At 41.5% G+C, this 20052-nt stretch overlaps 4 protein-coding genes across 6 annotated transcripts in view; 2 read left to right on the forward strand and 2 right to left on the reverse strand.

Moving 5' to 3' along the window:
• Window positions 1–2308, forward strand: part of LOC111599073 (transcription factor SPT20 homolog) — a 40178-nt gene extending 37870 nt beyond the window's left edge. For all 3 annotated transcript variants that reach the window (XM_023314601.2, XM_023314602.2, XM_023314603.2), the window contains one exon: window positions 62–2308. In XM_023314601.2, the coding sequence (XP_023170369.2) occupies window positions 62–1121 (1060 nt within the window). In that variant the 3' untranslated portion in view covers window positions 1122–2308. The remainder of the gene's footprint in view (window positions 1–61) is intronic.
• Window positions 2309–2983: 675 nt separating this feature from the next.
• Window positions 2984–6321, reverse strand: LOC111599074 (medium-chain acyl-CoA ligase ACSF2, mitochondrial). Its single transcript, XM_023314604.2, has 3 exons — window positions 6054–6321; window positions 3381–4833; window positions 2984–3315 (listed from the first exon to the last, which is right to left on the reverse strand). The coding sequence occupies exons 1-3, from the start codon at window positions 6125–6127 to the stop codon at window positions 3046–3048; spliced, it is 1797 nt and encodes a 598-aa protein (XP_023170372.2). The 5' UTR covers window positions 6128–6321; the 3' UTR covers window positions 2984–3045.
• Window positions 6322–6880: 559 nt separating this feature from the next.
• LOC111599044 (serine/threonine-protein phosphatase 6 regulatory ankyrin repeat subunit A) overlaps window positions 6881–20052 on the forward strand; it is a 32712-nt gene continuing 19540 nt past the window's right edge. The window contains exons 1-3 of the mRNA XM_023314560.2: window positions 6881–6912; window positions 14156–15437; window positions 17288–17389. Of these exons, the coding sequence (XP_023170328.2) occupies window positions 15057–15437; window positions 17288–17389 (483 nt within the window). The 5' untranslated portion in view covers window positions 6881–6912; window positions 14156–15056. The remainder of the gene's footprint in view (window positions 6913–14155; window positions 15438–17287; window positions 17390–20052) is intronic.
• Window positions 12194–13984, reverse strand: LOC111599124 (cytosolic non-specific dipeptidase-like). Its single transcript, XM_023314686.2, has one exon. The coding sequence runs from the start codon at window positions 13982–13984 to the stop codon at window positions 12194–12196; it is 1791 nt and encodes a 596-aa protein (XP_023170454.2).

Below are 20052 nucleotides of genomic sequence, written 5' to 3' on the forward strand. Positions count from 1 at the left end.
AGTGTTAAACGCGATGCGAGCCTTCAGACGCCCTATTAACCGTTTGATCCACCCTTTGCAGAGATATTCAGCGTCAAATGGAGGAGATGCAAAAGGCCTTCAACTATGAGAGCATCAAACGCAAGCGCCTCACTTGCGACAAGGAGGAATTGCAGTACCATCTGAAGCAGCGCTCCGAGCAGCTGCAGCTGGTCCAAGCGCAACTGCATGAGCTGTCTAGCAGCTCGCTTGATAGTTCCCTCAATCACCCGCACAGTCGTTGCAGTTCGTCACGCTCTGTCCTGGAGTCGAGCCACAATTCAACCAACACATCGCCGCCAGCGACGCCAGTCATCATGGGCGTCATCAAGCGCAACGATTCGGTTAGCTATGTTCTCGAAATGGACGATGAGACACCACAGGTGGCCGCCTCGAAACTGGTGCGACGTGCCGGCTCGTTGCGCAGCACCAGCGAGCGCAGCCCCACTCAGCGTCGCCAGCTCTCGCAGAGCGCAAATGCGGCCAGCAATGGACATGGCCAGAATGGACACAGCCCTGGACCCAATCCGCTGTCGCAAAGCATGTCGGCCACAGCGGTGATGCGCCCTCATGGTCTGGAGGTGGAATCACCACGCCCGCTTTGCCGTGCCCGCTCCCAATCCGTTTGTACCAAAGTCACCTCCCAGCGCCAACAGTCACAGGAGCCGAAAGAATTGGCACTGCCCGATTGGCATGCGGACGAGCTGTGCTCCAGTTCGCCGCAGAAAGTCTCGACCAATGTTGAGATGCGTGCACGCAGCAGCACCATGAAGCTGATGGGCTCTGTGGATGCCTATCCCAAGGCCCTGAAGAAATTCCAGGAGATACAGGAATCAGCCGGCGAGGCCATGGTTAGCGGCGCCAATTCCGAAGATGAAAGCTGCTCGGCCTCGTCCGAGGATATGCGCAGCTCGTCTGCATCCAGCACAGCATCTGCGGCAGGCTGCACGCTTTCCAAGCGCCAGAAGCAGCCTTCACGCATGTCCATCGAGGAGGCGTTAATGCTCGAACAGATCAACAGCCTGAATGGCACGCCTATGGAAGTCAGCTGGTCGGAGGATGCAGCCGATGCGGATGCTGCTGCATCACATCCACTCGCATGACAGGCAACCGTTGAGGACGATGTGGGCTACGAGGAACGCGCCGTTATCGAGCAAATTGCCGAGGCAGCAGAAGAGGCTTACGAAATGGACGCCGATGCGCAGCAGGAGGAGCTAATTGTGGGCGCCGACGATGAGGAGGATGAAGATGATTATGATGATGATAGCTTTTAAAGCGGGCGCGCATAGATTGTAGAACAATTGGATGGGCAACAAAACTAAAACTAAAACTAAAATTAAAATTAAACTAAAGCAAAGCTTGGCGCAAAACAAAGGACAAGAGAGAAGTCAAAAGAGAAGCAGATGATAAACAAGAAAATATTGAGAAAAGAAAGCTAGAGATAAGCCTAATAATTTGCGAATTGAATTATATAAAGTTTCCTGTAAATAATTTCATTAAGGAGCGCTTCAGTGGACGAGCTATGAGGAGGGCAAACAATATATATGCATATATATATTTATATGTATATCGATTTTCATATACGGCTATGATAAGAGGGAAGAATGGAAAAGATTAGAGATTTTATGCACACACACACACACTCACATATATACACTTATACACACAGCAAGTGGATCCGTCGCAGTCTCAAGAGATCGATAAATGGGTTGATAAAATAAAACAAAAGAAAGGAAAAACCAGAGTGTTAGATGTAGCACATTTTAAGAGTACGATCCGTAAAAATCAAAAAATCACTTGAAGAAATTGAATAAAAGATTCGATTTATAGTAATATAACAGTAGTATAACAGTATGTCAGTATAATAGTAGAGCCGCTCTTTGAACTACTTCAATTAAAAATGTTTCGAACGCTGTCCGACTAAAGATTATATTGCCCCACAACAAGGACAGGCGACATCCGTTGAGGATTAGGCATTTAGCTCAAGCAGTATATGAATAGATTTGCATTCAACTTATTAACTATATATACAATATACATTTATAACTATACGTATACATACATATTATGGTATTCTAGCCTGAAAACAAAAGAAAAAAGCAACTCGAGATATCGTATATATATATATATATGAACGTAAATGTTATGCCCCACAAAAGATAAAACCCAGAAATCAACTTATATAAGTCTAGCCCACGTATTTCCCATTGAGCTCAAAGTTAAGTAACAAAAATAAATCACTTGATGTCCTTAATTTATAAAATTAAAGCCCACTAAAATCTAAAATTGTAAAATGTTACGCAGTTCCGTTTAGGGACTCCGAACTTAAGCTTTAATTATTATTTTTTTGTGCGTGTGTTTTGCGAAATTGATTAAACATTATTTATTATTTAGTTTTTAGCGTCAGGATTAATGAGAATCATCCATGTTGATTGATCTACTCTATAGGCTAAATCAGATATTATACTTAGTTCGTAGGTCTTAGCATTTAGTTAACTTTTAATTTTTAATTTGTTATCATTGATTGTATTCGGTATCTGCAACTGTATCTAATCTGGCAAGTCGTCAATATATATAAGCTAAATGGGTACGCAAACGTCTATAACACGCAGCATTGTCATTATTTCTTAAGTAATATTCAGATATTCTATGTTATTTTTATGTGTGAGCCCAGCAGAAGCCGAAGCAGCAACAACAGCAACTGAACAGAACTTGTGTGTATGATCCATAGGAGGTGAATGAGTTTATGAGAAAAGCAAACGGCAAATTGTATAACAGTATAACACAAACTGCTATATAGAAAGAAAACCTAAAATATTTTTTGCTAAATCATTTCAAAACCTAAAATAAAATAGTAATTGTTTCAAAAACTAAGCAAAATCTATTTAATGGGACGAGTCGAGTGGAGTTTTGCCAAAAATCGGTTCGTCAAAATTCAAATATTGCAAATAAAATAAAGTTTGGCTTACTTTAATTACAAATCTTTATTGCTCTGAGTTAATCCAGTACCAGAACTACTCGTAATACTTAGGCTTGAGCAGCCTGTCTCTGACTGTATTTCGGGTGGAAAGTGTCCTCGAATTGCTTCAGCAGCTTGAACTTTTGGATTTTGCCGGAGGTGGTCTTGGGGAATGAATCGACTGGCACCACGTAGTGCGGCACCTTGAAGTGAGCCAGCTTGCCCTTGGCGTAGGTGCGCATAGTGGCATTGGTGAACGACTTGGGATCGACGCCGCTCTCGAGGCGCACAAAGGCGCACAGTTCCTCACCCAGACGCTCGTCAGGAACGCCAATTACCTGTGGAAAAGAAATCAGAATTAAGTGAGCAACGGTTTAGTGCGGAATGGGATGGGTACACCTACATGAGCCTCGACCACCTGCGGGTGGGTGTTCAAAAAGTCTTCAACCTCTTTGGGGAAAATATTCTCACCGCCTCGTATGACCATGTCCTTGAGGCGGCCCACGATGCGACCATAGCCATCTTCCTCGAGCACAAACTGATCGCCTGTGTGAAGCCAATTGTCGTCTCCGAGTATTTCCTTCGTTTTCGCCTCGTCACCGTGGTAACCCAGCATGGTTAGGTAGCCGCGAACGCACAGCTCGCCCGGCTGGCCCAAAGGCACCACACAGCCCTGCTCATCGATGACCTTGGCCTCGACGTGGTCCGTAAGATGGCCTACATAGTCGAGCACTCGATTGTCCTGCTCTCCCGGCAAAGACTGAAAGATGACAGCCGTTGACTCGGTTAGGCCGTAGACACTATGCATGGCCTCCACACCAAGCACACTCTTAACATCTAGGATTAGCTGCGGCGAGACCGTGGCACCGCCAGTAATTGCCTTCTTAATCTTGCCTAGCGGCACCTGCAGCTTGCGCTGCGTAGCTACCAGATCCACATACATCGTGGGTGTGCCATGTATCACAGTGCACTTCTCCTTGGCGATCGCTTTGAGCGAGTCCTCGGGACTGAAGCCGGCAGCGGGCAGGACAAGAGTAGCGCCCGTGGCCATGGCCGCCATGATGGTGATGCCCACGCCAAAGGCATGGAACAGTGGTACCTGGACACAGATCCGCTCGCCCGCTAGCTCGTTGCGTTTGCCCACGTGGATGCCATTGTTGACGAAGTTGTGATGGGAGAGCACCGCCGCCTTGGGATTGCCGGTGGTGCCGGATGTAAATTGCACATTGCAAGGACTCTCGGGAATGATTTGGGATTGCAGTTTGCTAATCTCCGCTTGTTCATCGGCATTGCTCAGACCCAGCACATCGTCGAAGCGCAGCGCGCCCTTTAGACTCTGTTGGCTGTTAATGATAACAGCGCGAAGATGTGGAAACTTATCGCTCTTGATCTTGCCCGGCTCCGAGTCGGCCAATTCTGGGCAGATGCTGCGCAATATCTCATAGTAGTTCTGCGACTTGAAAGTCTCTGGCGCTATAATAGCCTTGATGTCCACCTTCTTCAAGCAGTACTCGACTTCGGGCGCCTGATAGGCAGGATTGATGCCCACTGAGGTAAGACCTGCACGCGCTGCCCCCATCATGCCCAGATACCATTGCACGTAGTTGGGCGCCCAGATACCCACTGCATCGCCTTTTTTCAGGCCCAGCTTTCGCAGTGCTGCGGCCAGACGATCCACCTCGGCTATCAGGCTGCGGAACGTATATCGCTTGTCCTCGTGACAGGACACCAATGCCTCTACGCTGCCAAACTGCGAGGCGGCCAATTCGAGCTGTTGGCCCACACTGCGATAGGCCAGCGGCTCCTTGCCTATGTGATGTATGTAGCTACTGAAGGCTGGACTCGATGTGGATAACCTGCAATGCAGAGATCGAGAGATTCGTCATGAATATATATATATTATATGTGGGGTATTAGAAAATTAAATGGACTTCAAGTTTTCCGATCTAATGCAACATGTCTATAAATATGTTATAAATATATTATAAATTATATAATTCTATAAGTATACATATATTATAAATTATATAATTCTATAAGTATTATCAAAAACCATCGTCTAACCTTTTCTAACCTTCTCTAGATTTGAGACAATTTTCTATAGCCAGCAAAATTTGAGGTTTTTCATACATTTTGATATTATATAACTGCCATATGTTGCGATAAAATAATGGCTACTTTATCTTATCTTAGTATATAAAACAAAATTAGATATTCATAAAATTTTATAAGCTTTCATGTCCGATTTTTACAGGGTACATTTATAGCAGTCTCATATACTGGAATTGTTAGCATATTTGCCGCGGTTTGTGTCTTTGCTTCCGGTTGGGTGTCTTATCTAAAGAGCTGTTAAGCTAAGAAAAAGCTATAAAAGCTTGATCCAAAAATAGTTTATGGCAAGCATATTATGGCGCTCTGTTTACAGTAACTTCTCTTCAACTTTTCTTCTATTGTTTTTGTTTGGCTTAGCATGGAGCGTCAGACATGTATATGTGTGTACGCATGTATGTATGTATGTATGTACATACATACATATATATATAAAGGCATGTTGTTAGTTACATGACTTTGCTTATCTTGATAATTGCGTATTTACTTATAAGCAAAATCCATTATATCACAATATTTAATAATTCGTAAAAATAAAGCAAAATGTGTTTCAGGTATCAAGTGCTGTTCTAAAAGTTATCAACTGTTAACAACTGTTAGCAACAGGTGCTTCAAACAATATGAAACAATATGAAAATATACATATTTGTTAAACAATTAATTGCTAATCCAAAAGTCCGTCAGTTTCTCTGCACAATTGAGCCGCTCGTTAAAAGCAAAGAATTTTGCATATTGTTTATTGGAATATTACGTAATTTCTCTGACAATACAAAGAAGCTGACGTGGAGAGGAACAACCCCGAATTCATAAATATCTAAGATAAACTAATTTAAACAGCTGCGAGCATATGCGCAGTTGAAGTAATTCTTTACATCAGCTGAAGTCCTGGCGACTTGACCTTGATTTATATATATGTATATATATGCATGCGTATGGGTTTATGTCTCAGCTAAGACGACGCACTTACCAGCGTAGAGCCTTGTGGCCCAAGCTCTGCCTCAGCACATGCCTGGCGACGATTTGTAGCTTCTTGTTGAGCATCTTGTACACTGAACGAAATGAATGTCTTTTGAGCACACTTAAAAAACCAATAGATCACTTTTCATAACTTTTCAAGTGTAATTTTGCATTAACAATTTGCGCAGTCTTTTTCGAATTTAAATTTAAATTTATTTCGGACATACACGTCCACTATTCGCCGCGTACAGCCGCGAACTGGGGAAGCGCAGACCTCGCTTATTGCAGTCAATATCGCCTTGCTAAACTTATAGAGAGCGAGAGAATGGTAGACATGAAAAGGGAGAGAGAGAATGTGAATGTAGAGCACAATGATTTTTTATACTATTAGATAGGGCAAAGCAAAAGTAGAGTGGGTATATTAAAGTTGAGTAGGTGTAATAGATCATAGGGCGACATTTGCCTACCTCAAAAGCCGTTAAGATTGAGCATACAAATAGGGTATTATAGCAGATTTGCTACACTTTCCTATACAAATAAAAATATGAAGTTTAATTTGTCATACTAACTAAAATAAAGCAAATAATTTATGCTAATTTAAAAATATATATATACATTAACACATATATAATATATTCATGTTTGTATATAAATATATATACACAAATATAGGTAGTTAAAAATTTGTATTAATTTTTTAACTTTTTAAGAAAAGTTATACTAAGCAACCTATTAATAATTTTATTATCACTACGATAGGGTATTTGAGACCCGACGCACGCAACCTTTTCTCATCGGCTGTTCCTATTTATATATATTTTCATATTTACATTAGTTTTCGCTTGAAGATCAATGCCGATTTTATCGCGGTTTGTTTTGCTTATTATCGCCGTTTGTATTTTGATTCTCGCATTCTACGTTCGACACGTGTCGCGTTATTTGTCTTATTCGTTTTCCGCTTTCTTGTTTGTATTTCTGTGTCTTTGCTTTTATGTGCTCTATGCCGGCTTTTGCGTCGTGTGTTTTTTACTCTTTTCGATTTTTGTGCTTTTGAATTACGAAAGCTTTTTTACTCGCGATGCTTTTATTATTATTGGGCTCGATGGGAACTGGTTTCGCTGTGGTTCTGCTTTTGTATTTGTTTTTTTTTTTTTTAACTTGATTTATTATGTTTGAATTGCTTAGCTTTCAATACACTGAAATACACTGATATGTATGCATATACATATGTATATACTCATATAACTTTAAAGCATAGCACAGTGGTGTTTGCAAATTGAATAAAAATTGAGTGTTAGATACTAAATAATAGATAATTGAAACCAATTGGTAAAGCGTGTGCGTACCTATAAATAGGACGGAATATGCACACATATTATGTATGTGTATTTATATGTACTTATGTATGTGTTCACAGTATGTTGCGCTACTTTTTATTGGATTAGTTTTCGTGGATTTATATACATATGCACGTTAAACCATTGAAAACGGTTTATTAAAATGTATGTAACGGCCAGAAGGGGGCGCGGCAGACCTCATAAAGTATAAATATTCTTGATCATGACGATTTAGTTCTGTCCGTCTGTCTGTTTGTACGTCCTAATCTTCATCTCAATTAACAATATGATCGAAATGAAATTATTATTTAAGAGCTATAGCCTTCAACTGTTGTATTGTATTTATTTATATGTTTATTATATGTAATAAAAGTGCTGAGAAATTATATAATATATAAATATATATATGATCGGAATGTAGCTGTTTATATAATTTGTCGTCTTTTGTTTCATGTAAAATGAGTAAAAAACTAATAAATGTGCTCAACAGCAGACCGAAATAACACATTTGATTCACATACATGTACATGAAGTATACATGCTATGCAGATTCCCGATGAGAATGACAAGTGGCGTGTACTTAGCTAGCTCAGTCTGTTCGCTCTTCCTTCTGCTTCTGACTTTAACTCAAAAAGGTCTCAGGGCTCTGCTGGAGTTGCCTCTTGAGTGACTTTTGGGTATAAAAGGGCGCAGCAGCGCCGGTGGGCGATCAGTGAAGTTCATGACCTGGGCTAGGTCAATTGGTGTGTTGTTCAGTGCAAATGGTGAATAAATTTAAGTTTTTTTTTTTGTTAAATTGTTTAAGCTTAAATAATTTGTACTTATTTAATAAATATTGTAATTTTTTAAATAAATATATTTAAGGTATTTTTGTTTGGTAAATATTTGAATATATATTTAAGTTTTTTGTTTTTGATCATTGTCCATTTATTTAATAAATATGCAATATTTAATTGTTTAAATGTTAAGAGCATAATAACAATAAACACTAATTGTTATAATAATTACCGATAATGGTCATGCGGAATAATGATCAGTTATGTTCTATATTGTTCTCTTTAAAATTGTTAATTACTCTAAACTTATTATTCTTATATATGTCATAAAATTAATATTTAATAGCATTTTAGTTTATTTACCTCCTTGTGATATAGTTGAATTAGTTATAAAGTGTGCTTAATGCTTGTCATAGGAAGAGAACTAACATATTTTTGCACATAAATATTAAATATTTACATATTATATATATATTATAAAAAGAATATTTATGACCATTTTCTCTCTTAAAAATAGAAAAATGACTAGAAATAAAAAAAAAAAAATAAAATATCAAAAAAATAAATAAATAAAAAAAAAAAATCAATATATTATTTAAACCTATATTTACTATATATATACATAATATATATACCTTTATACGAATGAATCCTAGCATATCGCATAGTTTGTCTAATCTCCTCTTACAGTCTATGGAGCTAAATATATGTTTATTTTGGTTCCTTATATAATATAATACATCAAAGCATTCCTAAACAATGCTAGCAAGTTTTCTTCTAGTGAAATAGTAATACTTAGGCAATCAAGTCCGCACCTTAAGTTCAATTAGTTTTGCTGTTCCTTTTGCCTAGTTTATTTATTCATTTCATTAAATCTCAATTTGTATTCATTTGCTCTGCTTCTCGCGAATCTCATTTCTAAATTAGCCCTCGCACGTCGCGTGGTCGTTCTCCAATTATCTAAAATATTCCAAAGCTCTGCTGCTATGCTAATCAAGAATTAAACTTTTATACTTCTTATCATATCAAGTTAATATTTGTTGTATTGTTGGTCTGTGTCTGACCACCGTCTGGCCGTTTGGAATATTTCCAAGAAATATATATATTTAGAATGCTTAGCTATACGCTTTTTTTGGAAGGAGCAGAGGTATATTGGCTTTGTTGTTTTCACTATTTTATGGAAGCTGATTTGAAACTTATATCTGCCATATACTTGCCATATAAGGCAGTTAAGTGATGGGCTTATTATTATTATTTTAGATATTTTTTATTGACTTAGGCAAGTCTAAATTGATTTTTAAATTATTAAGGGAACTACACTTGTTAGTCAGACCGATACAGAGTATGTGGCAGTTGACTGCTCTTCATTATCTTTCCCCTAAACAAGTATAGTTATCGTTCGTGTTTTCGAGGCTTGTTAAGCTGGCAATCTAAGAAATTCTTATCAATTTTTTTTTCTATTTTCGGGGGCATTAGCATCATAATTGAACAAATTTTATTGGTTTGGCGTTGGCGACTTTAACTGTACAGACTACTCACAAATTGAACTCACAATTGAATTGACGGAATTAAGAAAGAAACTATTTGATGGCGGGAGAATTGACTGACTGAGGCAGGGGTGGGACTCAGCTCTCGACTTTCCTCTTTCCCAACAGCATTTGTGCTAGGTTGGGATAGTCCCTTTTGTTGACGGCTACTTTCTCAATCTGAGCCTCGTCCAGCTCATAGAGGACATCTGTGAGGAGAAGTTCTCGTGGGCGCATCATACGTATAAAATCGCGATAACCCGCTTTGCCCTTCTGGTAGCAAAACTCATTGACCTCTGTGCATTTGCATTCGGGTGGCACGAGTGCCACCTCGAACAGCATTGTGGCAAACAGTTCCAGATTCTTCAGGAAATGGTCGCGCTTCAAGCCCTCGTTCGGCTGGCCGAGATGCGTGTGCACATCGCAGAAGGGCATACCCATCACCTGGGCATTGGACATGCAGTACTTGCGCAGCTCGTTCAGCATGGGCATGCAGACGCACATGGTATCGGGAATGGCTGCTTGGACCCCGAATACGCGCTCGTACGTACGTTTCGCAGCCAGATTAAAGGGCGCCCACCTTGCTTCGTTGATGGGCTTCAGGAAGTCGGTGACCTGTAAATATGCGTCATTCTCGCATTTCAACCGATGGTAGGCATCGTCCAAGTGCTCTTTGACTAAGAATGTGTGGTACTTAATGCTCTGATCGGGCACCAGCTTTAGGGAAAAACTGGCCACGACGCGTTTGGGCGTATAAAACTCACGCATTCCGCTATACACGCGGTGCTCCACTTTGTGAAAGGACAGCCCAGGCATGCAAAAACGGTACTTGAGAAACATCGCCTGCGACTCCTCGTGTCGCAAACGCTCGATGTTATGCTTCTCTTTGAATTCCATTATGCCCATTTCGGCTGTGGACATTATGTCCCAGTCGCAATGTGTGATGGGCAGCATATGACGGTTGAGATCTTTTGCCAATTTGCTCCTTGGATCGTTGAGCGTGTTCATCAATAGGCAGAGCTCTGCAATGGGCTCTCGTGCTGGTCTTTTCGGGGTCCCTGCCGTGGGCTCTCGTGCTGGTCCTTTCGGGGTCCCTGCCATGGGCTCTTGTGCTGGTCCTTTCGGGGTCCCTGCCATGGGCTCTCGTGCTGGTCCTTTCGGGGTCCCTGCCATGGGCTCTTGTGCTGGTCTTTCCGGGGACTTCTCCATGGACTCCCGTGATGGTGTTTTTGGGGACTCAGCCATGGGCTCTTGTGCTGCTCCGTTCGGCGACCCTGCCATGGGCTCTCGTGTTGCTCTCTTCGAGGACCCTGTCGGCCCGCAATCATCTTTGTTCTTCTCCTTTTCCTTCTCTTTCACCTCTAGTTCAAAGTATATATAGCCGCTGTGGCTGGTGGTTAGCAGTGGGGTTGTCGGTGTTATCCATAGATTGGTGGATGTTATCAACAGATCCACGCCCTTGAAGAAAATCTGACGATCACTAATGATCTCTCGCAGTGCCTGATTGTAGGCGTCGTCAAAGGTATCGAAAATGAACCTTACATTGACCGGCAGATCCTTCATTGCTTCGATCCAGGCTTGAACTGCGTATATCCAGCACAGCACGGGACCCTTTGTGGAAGTCAACCCATTGCCGAAGAGATCCTTATTCACTTGGGTCAGCTTAAAGGGATAGTGGGTCCAATCATGTGCGTTAACATGTGGCACAGCCACACTCCCATAAATGAGCACCACGTTCTTGGCGGGTGTAGAAAAATAATTGGCGAATATCATAAAATGCGTTGTCTTCAAGTTTTGCTGGGGCTTCACCGTCACCACCTCCACATCGAACTCGAGCTCGGTTAGGCGCTGTGCCAATCGATCGATCAGCTGCTTAGATTCATGTAAGTGTTTGGGATCGTCCAATAAATTTTTGATCGACAGTATTTCGTTTGTGTAGCACATATTTTCATCTTGTTTGTCATACAAGCAATTTATCACCATGCTACAGTCTCGCTCATCCACGGTTATCCGCTCGTTTGGGGGATAGTCTCGGATGCAGTAGTCGCGCAGACAATTGCAACGATCACTTTTGTCACGATCAATAAAAACGCCGCAGCAGTTTTCTTCGCCCCAACAGATCATTTTCACTACTAACTAGAACAGTTTTCCCAATTTTCCCCAAAACATCTACCAATTTCGATTTGTCTACTAAAATGAAATCTGAATCAAGTATGAATTCCAAGTAGAAGCAGGGCCACTAGGATCTGTAAAATGTAATGGAGATTCGACCGTTGTTCATAATGTATAGAATCCCATCAATAGATATCTAAGCCATCGATAGATGAAACAACTAAGTGAGCTTGTTTAAGTATGATTCGCTCAATGCCTGTTTAATATTTACTCGACACATTTCCACGTTGTAACATTGATCTAAACAAATCTTAATCAAGCACTGAGCGAAGAATACTTTGATGACATATTCAGTAACTTAAGGGCCAAATATACGTAACATATATAGGAAATACCCAGTTATTTCGATTTGGTCGAGCGCTTCTTCGGTTTTTTCGCGCAGCCGAAGGTCGATGATAAGAATTTCTTGAAACTATTCCTGGATTTCGATTTGGGCGAATCACTCTCGGCGTTTCTTAATTTGTTTAAGAACTTCCATCTGTTGGCGCCTTCGTTTTTGTCAACACTGATGCGTCCGGCGTCCAATATCTCCTGAACGCCACGCAGATTACAGTACTGTTGGATGATATTGCACTTGCATTTGGAGCGCAGCGAAGACAGCTCGACGAACAGCGTGGAACAGGCTTTGGCATGCCGCATGACGCTCAAGCTCTCAATGCGCTCGTTCTCATTGTGATGCTTGTCTGTGCGCCTTGAGTAGGGCATCAGGATGACGGGCTTGTTGATCAGCTTTTGCAGCACGTTGGCAATGGGCAGACAGATGGGTATGGCACTCGTGGTAATCGGCTCACTTTCGTAGACAGATTCGAGGGCGCGACAGACAACTTTCATTAGTTTGGAGTCCTGGGCCCAGGAACACGGGTCGATGCCATCGAGCAAATGCACATTGAGCAGGGTGTTCACATTTTGTTCGGCTTTCAAGCTCAGTAAAAAATCTTTAACGCTGTCGATCACTTGCGATAATTCCTGGTCGGGCACCAGTTTAATGGAGAACTTGCCCATCACTTTCATGGGCAGAATTTGACGACATCCCGGATGGACGTCCGCGCCCTCGACCCCGTGCATGCTCAGTGTTGGCTTGCACCAACGATTCTGTAGAAGCTCGACCTTGTTATCTTCATACCTGAGTCGGCGCACAAAGAGATCTTCCCTGTATTCGTAGGTTCGAAATTCGGCTGATTCGAGGAGATGCCATTCAGGCGTGGTTAGGCGCTTCACATTGCTCTCGATGCCGGGTATTTGAATCTCATGTTCAGCGTTGACCAGGTTATTCATAAAATGACAGAGATCAACCATTGGCTCAAAGACGAGCCCACTGGCTAGGCCACTCTCTAGATTCTTGTTGGCGCCGCGCACCTCAATGCCAAAGTACGCCCAACCAGCGAGGCTGCAGGCGACGACGGGCTGCGCATTATTCAGCCACGAATTGACATCAAATACCATGTAGTCGACATCCAGAAAGAATTCACTTCTCGAGGTGATGTAGTCCTGCAGACCGGTGCTGCCCACCTCGTGTAGCATGTCCACAATGAATTTGATATTGAGGGGCAGATCCCCGTGGATTTTGAGCCAGCATTCGATGGCCTGCAGCCAGCCCACAAGCATGCCTTTGCCGGAAGTGACGCCCCGACCATAGAACATATTATCCTTGACGACCAACCTGAAGGGATCGCTCAGCCAGCAATCGGCCTTGACTGGAAGCACATCTAAGTGGCCATAGATCAGCAGCGTTTTCTTAGTGGGCGAGGAGAAGTATTTGGCGAAGACCACCTTCTGATGGGGATCCACAAAACAATTGGCCGGATTGTCCGGTATGGGATACTCATAGGTCTTGAACTTCAATTCGGCCAAGCGACTCGATATCCACTCAATGGCCTTACAGCTCTCCAAAAGCATCGACGGCTCCACTGACACTGATTGGAACATGACCAGTTGTTCCAGATCGCTGGTCACATCGTCGATGCTATTCTCGATCGCTTTCAGCACGCTCTGCTTGTTCGAGAAGATGCGGTCGCGTTCACTCTGAACCGGTTTGCTTATGTGGTGCAGCGGACACTTTTCGCAGCGGCATTTGCTTGGCGGCACAAACAACGACTCGTCGTCAATGGATCGTGAGGAGCTGCGCTGCATATTTATTTTGGCGCTCCGTCGTGACGTCATCGACCGCATTGAGTCTCTTCGAACACGCGAGTCAGTAGATCGGGCGGAGTCCCTCCGCCCACGAAATTCCTTCGAAGCATTTAACATTTTTTATTTTATTTAGACAAATTTTGACAACTTACTAAGTAAACATTGCTTTAGGTAATCTAATTGTAGAAGCTAAAGCTGTTTCTTTATCCTAATAAACATTGATCTCCAGGAGGAGTCTGGGCAAGTCTTTGCTTGCCGAACTGGACGAAGGTTGAGAGTTCGCTAGGGTGAGATTTTCGCGCCAAAAACTGTGTCAGGCATTCGTGGAATCAACAATTGTAAACAAACGCGTGCGCCTCAGAGGACGCCACTTGGTGGCGCCCCACACCTACCGAGGTGCTTCGTCATGTTGCCAAGGTGCGCAACAATGGGGCTTGCCACGTAAAGTGGCAAAAGGAATTTCCACTGGCAAATCAGAAACTCGCAGAAGCTCGTGGCAGACGGTTGTTGGCTCATTTTGCACTCGCAGTCGAACATTTGCCCAGCAAGACGGCCGACGGCGACGGCAACGGCAGCGGCAGCGGCAGCGGCAACGGCAACGGCGCTAAAGTGAGACGCACACGCAACCAGAAAAGGAGCCATAAAAATAAGGCTAAACATATAAAATTGTGTAGTAAAAGTGAAGAAAGCGAAGAAAGCAGCCGAAAAAGAAACCCAAAAGCAATAATAATAGTAAAGCGGATGTGTGTTTGGTTGTTGTTGTTGTTGTTGTTGCTGTTGTTGTAGAGGAAACATACGAAAAAAGCAACCAAGTCGTGTGTGTGTGTGTGTGTTACCAATGAAAATGCAAATTGTTGGCAACAAATATTGGTAAAACAACAAATAACATAATTGTGCAATGCCAGTGCAGGGCACACACTATGCAACGTACACGTTAGAGCGCGACAGCGAACAGCATAAACAATTCTTGCAACAATAAGTAACAATAAGTTGCAGTCTCGCCTCCTTTGTGCCTGGTTGTGTAATGGCCAGTGGTCGAGACGCAGAGTTTTGAGCGTCTGAGCCAAGTGGAATGTCGCAGCCTCGTGGCGGACGCGGTGGGCGCGGCGGCGCTGGTGGCGCCGGCGTTGGCCGCAAGACGCCCTCCTCATTGACGGGGCCGCCGGACGATTCGGCCAATACCAGCGAGCGTGCAACGCCCGCCAGCAAAGCCGACTCGGACCCCAAAGATGACAGCTCCAGCAATGGCGACAAAAAGGATTCCGATCTGTTTCCAGCGCCCAAGCCACCCAGCGCGGGCGCCTCTATACGGGACACGGCGAACAAGGTGCTCGGACTGGCTATGAAGAGCGAGTGGACGCCCATCGAAGCGGAGCTCAAGAAACTGGAGAAATATGTGGCCAATGTGGGGGAAGATGGCAATCACATACCGCTAGCCGGAGTGCACGATATGGTAAGACAATAAGACAAAGAGAGAGAGAGAGAGAGAGAGAGTGTGTGTATGTGTGAGTGAGAGAGGAGCTTAGTGAGTGGGTACAGGACTTTGTAAAATCAATTTTGGAGCCCATCGAAAGTCGACGTCGCCCTTATCAACGTCCCCAACTGCGGCTCGACGGCGGGATTTCAGTTGTTGTTGGTTGTTTACTAGCCAAAATAACGACACAGTAGCTAAACGGAGATGTGTGTGTGTGTGTGTGTGTTGGTGTGTGTGTTGCTTTGTGTTATTTGATAGCGCGGCCCAAATGTTTGGCTGCCAAGGCAATGGCAGGCCACGTCCTGCCACAAGTTGCGCTGACGACCCCCGAATACCGAATAAACTCATAAAGCATCGAAATTGAAGCGCTTCGATTTCAATTTACCATAAAAATATCAAACGCAAAAGTCGTTGACATAAAATTAACGTTGCAAGGCTTGAGACCGCCTTTGCCCAACAACGACCCAACAACTGACAATAAAATGCAAGCAGCCAGGCAGCCAGGCAGGCAGGGCAACAGAAAATATAATAGAAGTCTGAATGCAAATGCCCGATTGGAATGTAGACAGAAATAATGGGCAGCAACAATAGCAACGAGCCAAGCGAGGGTGGGCCAAAGGGTTGCCTCTCATGTAAATTATTTCACTGTGCGAAAGGCATCATTAACATATACAACTTTTGTTAGACTATAGCCAATGCTACCCTGTAGACATGCAAGTGCATAGTGGCTTGTATGAGCAGCACACTCACCTTGCTGCAGTTCGAGCTAATAAATATTGTCGGTTTTCAATTACATTATCAAAAGGGATCTATAGACATGAGTTACTAAAATTTATTTACCTTTAGCTTGTATAAATAATGCAAATTCTTATGTGAGCATTGCTTACGCTCTCTCTCTTGGTAATAAATATATAAATAGAGGGCATATTTAAGTCGTCCAGCTTTTCCTAAATTTTGTTCCCATTTAGTTTATTTGGCAACTATTTCTGGCATATTTTTGGCTGCCAGACAGGACTAGGAAATTGTTATTATTTTGGACTTAATTTGGTTTTAATTATGAAAATTACGCAAAAAAAAAAACGAACAAATGAGGTGAAAATGAGGTCTTATCAACGAGAATGGAACAAGCTAAACAAAAAAAATAATAATATATATATATATATAATTATGATGGCATTGTCAATTAGGCTAAAAGTTTAGGTGTTCTGAAAATAAGATAAAATATTTAACATGAAAATAATCTTGTAGATATTAGTTTAACTTTTAGCCAAGTTTAAGAATGTTGAAGATGTAGTATATATATTATAGTATATATATATGTATGTAGTATATCATGCCAATGCCTATTTCTTACTTGGCTTAACTAAGTTTTATATTCTTGGCTTGATTTGAAAGTGCATAAATATGAAATATATCTGCTGGCTTTATAGATAGAGTAGAATTTGTTATAAAGAGAACTTCTGAAGACTTTCACATTGAAAATGTCACAACTTATGGATACACATTCAAAATTTGACAAGTAAATGACAGTCAAAAGTGCAGTTAAAAATAGTTTAAACTAGCCCAATAAAAACTATGTCGTCCTACTATCAAATTTAAATTTATGAAATTTTTTTAAAATATATTTTTTAATTAATTTGAAATTTATAACTAAAGGCATTTAAATTTCCTTTTAAATATTTTTGTATTTATATATATATATTTTTTATATATATATTTATTTTAATTATATATATTTTAATTTTATAATATATATTTGCATTTGCATTCACTGTTCACAAAGATTTACTTTCACTGATATCTGTGCTTAATTTTGTTTGTGGTTTCAGAACACCGGCATGACTCCCTTGATGTATGCCACGAAGGATAACAGGACGGCGATAATGGATCGCATGATTGAACTGGGCGCCGATGTTGGAGCACGGAATAACGTGAGTATCGAGTGTTGAGTGTTTAAGCTCGCGGAGCCGTCTTAAATTACCAAGATATGGCCATTCGGAACCAGCTGAGAAAGCAAATAGGCAAAAAATAAACGCGAAGAGGAAGCAGAGCAAACCGCTTCTGGAATTGTGTCAAATCGATAAAAACCGCATAATTAAATCTCATGCGGGGGCGTAGCTGTGAGAGGGGTTGCTCCTGAAGCGCGGAGTCGGGCCGGGGGGCTGCGGTCCACGCACCAGCCCCAGCACACGAATTGACGGCCAAATCGCCGGCGGGACGCTCAACTGCCACTTAAACTTAGAAGCGCCGCTGTGGGTCAACCGAACAGAGCTTGGCCAACAATTGTTTCTAGCTCAGGCGACACGCAACGGCGCCGAGGAATGTGGTCTCACGTGGGGCATCAGCGCAGCGGGGGCCATTGCGAGGATTCATATTCTGTAATTTCTTGTTCACTGATTTTATGCTGCATACTCTGAGGCGCCAGCACAAAAATTGCAAATCTATTTTGAGCGGGAAATGATTGAGTAGAAAATGAAGAACCAGCGTGACAATGGAATTAGATTTTAATCTTCAATGAAAATATGAAGCGGAATATACTATATATAAAGTCAATCTTAATAGTATTGTGGGAGTGTTGGAAAACTCATCAAAATGTATAAAAAGTAACCAACTTATTTTCAATTTGATCAGGAAATAGATTTCGAAAGCCATCAATTGCTCGTTTGGAATTGGCATAGGATTAGAAAATGGTTAGAAAATGGTTGACAGTGTTGTAAAATACGCTGCTTGCTGAGTAAACTAAAGATATGACAATGCTTGCTTGGATTTAAATACTTAACAATTCTTTTATTAATTTTGTGTTACGATATTGCATCAAAATGAATATAATATGAGCAAATTGTCATGTAAGCAGTGTTGGAAAGTTCGCTTAGCCGCAAGAAGTAATACGTAGAGGCATGTAAATTTTTCTTCCGGCAACTTAAAAGTTGAAAAATAAACTTTTAAAAGTGGAATTAATTATTTCAGTGCTGTAAAACACTCAAAATAAATACTAAAAATATGCTAGCTTATAACTCTGTGATGCTAGTTCTCTAAAATCACGAATACAAACTTTTAGTGTTGTAAAACACTCAAATGGAATACCAAACTTTCCCAATTCGTTGTAGAAAAGCTTCTTCCCTCCCTTATCTCTATCAAAAGCCCCAATTAAGTTCTATAACAAAATATGAAGTGAGCAATTTGGGCTTATTTGACATTTGTACAGTTTGGCTGGCCAATTGGGCATTGGGTATTGGGTTTTTGGCATTTGGCATTATGTTTGCATGCCGCAATTACTTACAACACATTTGGCGCGAGCATTTCATTTGGCCAACTGCTCAAGGGGCACACACGTACCAGATTTTAGCCGCAGAGCCGATAAAAATCCTTGACCTAATTACAAAATAATTGTTGGCACACCAAAGTCACCGAATTAAATTACCAAAACAAACATAGAAAGTTCTGATTTTGCTGCAGACTCACATAAAAAACCCGAGTTGAAGAAATGTTTCCTCAGCTCAGCTCAGCTCAGTTGGGCTGGTGTGAAATGTTAAAGGTTAATTGCACTTTTCTGAATAATAATCACACAACTGTGACTAAAAATGTTAAAATTATATATTATATATTTCTAATATATGCAAAATTCTTTTTGTATACGTGAAATCTTATTGGACTTGCCCAGTACAATTGAAGCCTTTATTCAGAGTACTTTTAGAAGGGAAGCTCATAGCTGAGCAGGCTAACACATTTTATATGCATTTCTAGAGTCAAAATGTAGTTTTGCGAGTCAAGCATTCCCTGAGCATTTTCTTAAATATAATAAGTTTTTCCTATACTATATAAGATAGAGTTCCCAGTCTCATCTGCTTTTACGGCTCATATAAGTTCATATATCATATGCATATCTAGATTTCATTCCGAAGTCCCATTTATTTTTATAATTTTCATATATTTAATATACCTTTCATGCACATTCAGCTATTTCCTTAAAGAAACTTCCACTAGAAAAACCAGTGTGACTTTTTTAGTGTGACTTTTCGTGTAGCACACGTCATAGCGATGCTATCTCAAAGTCGACCCACCAGATCTGTGTAGTTAATGGCCAGGTAAATGTCAGGCAACTCGTAACTCTAGAGAGCATTACAAATTAAATATACCTGCCACATAAAAGATGCGTCATCTTGAAAATCTTGATGAGTTCATGCAACTGGACAGCTCGTCAGAATGAAAGGACAACAAATGAGGCTACTTTTAATTAGAGCTGCTATTTTGCTAATTAATTGAAAAGAAGATGCAGAAACAAAAAGAAAAACACATTATATTTCACGTGTGATGGAGCGTGTTTTGCATTATGTCATTTAATGGCTTATCTAAAAGTCGGACGACTCTAAAGTAATTCGCAGTCAACACGACACTTGCCACACGTGTGGGGCACGGTCAATGAAATGAAGTAAGGTTTAGTGTAGTGAAGTGATGTAACGAGTAGAGCTAATTAACATTTTGAGGCTGTCAAATGAGGGTGTTTAGCAGGGTCAGGGACAGGTAAGAGGAGTCGGACTCTGTCATTCTTGCTGCAGCTAAATGGAGTCGAGGCTACACGAGGAGGCGTTACCAA

The sequence above is a fragment of the Drosophila hydei genome, unplaced genomic scaffold, assembly GCF_003285905.1.
Source record: "Drosophila hydei strain 15085-1641.00,03,60 unplaced genomic scaffold, DhydRS2 tig00008114-arrow-pilon, whole genome shotgun sequence".
NCBI lineage: Eukaryota > Metazoa > Arthropoda > Insecta > Diptera > Drosophilidae > Drosophila > Drosophila hydei.

Bases quoted from the DNA above. Each gene is read 5' to 3' on its own strand.
- LOC111599074 (XM_023314604.2), bottom strand. From the start codon at position 6,127: ATGCTCAACAAGAAGCTACAAATCGTCGCCAGGCATGTGCTGAGGCAG. The intron at 4,834-6,053 runs GTAAGTGCGTCG...TCTGCATTGCAG, and splicing joins GGCCACAAGGCTCTACGCTG to GTTATCCACATCGAGTCCAG. The intron at 3,316-3,380 runs GTAGGTGTACCC...TCTTTTCCACAG, and splicing joins CGCAGGTGGTCGAGGCTCAT to GTAATTGGCGTTCCTGACGA.
- LOC111599124 (XM_023314686.2), bottom strand. From the start codon at position 13,984: ATGCAGCGCAGCTCCTCACGATCCATTGACGACGAGTCGTTGTTTGTG.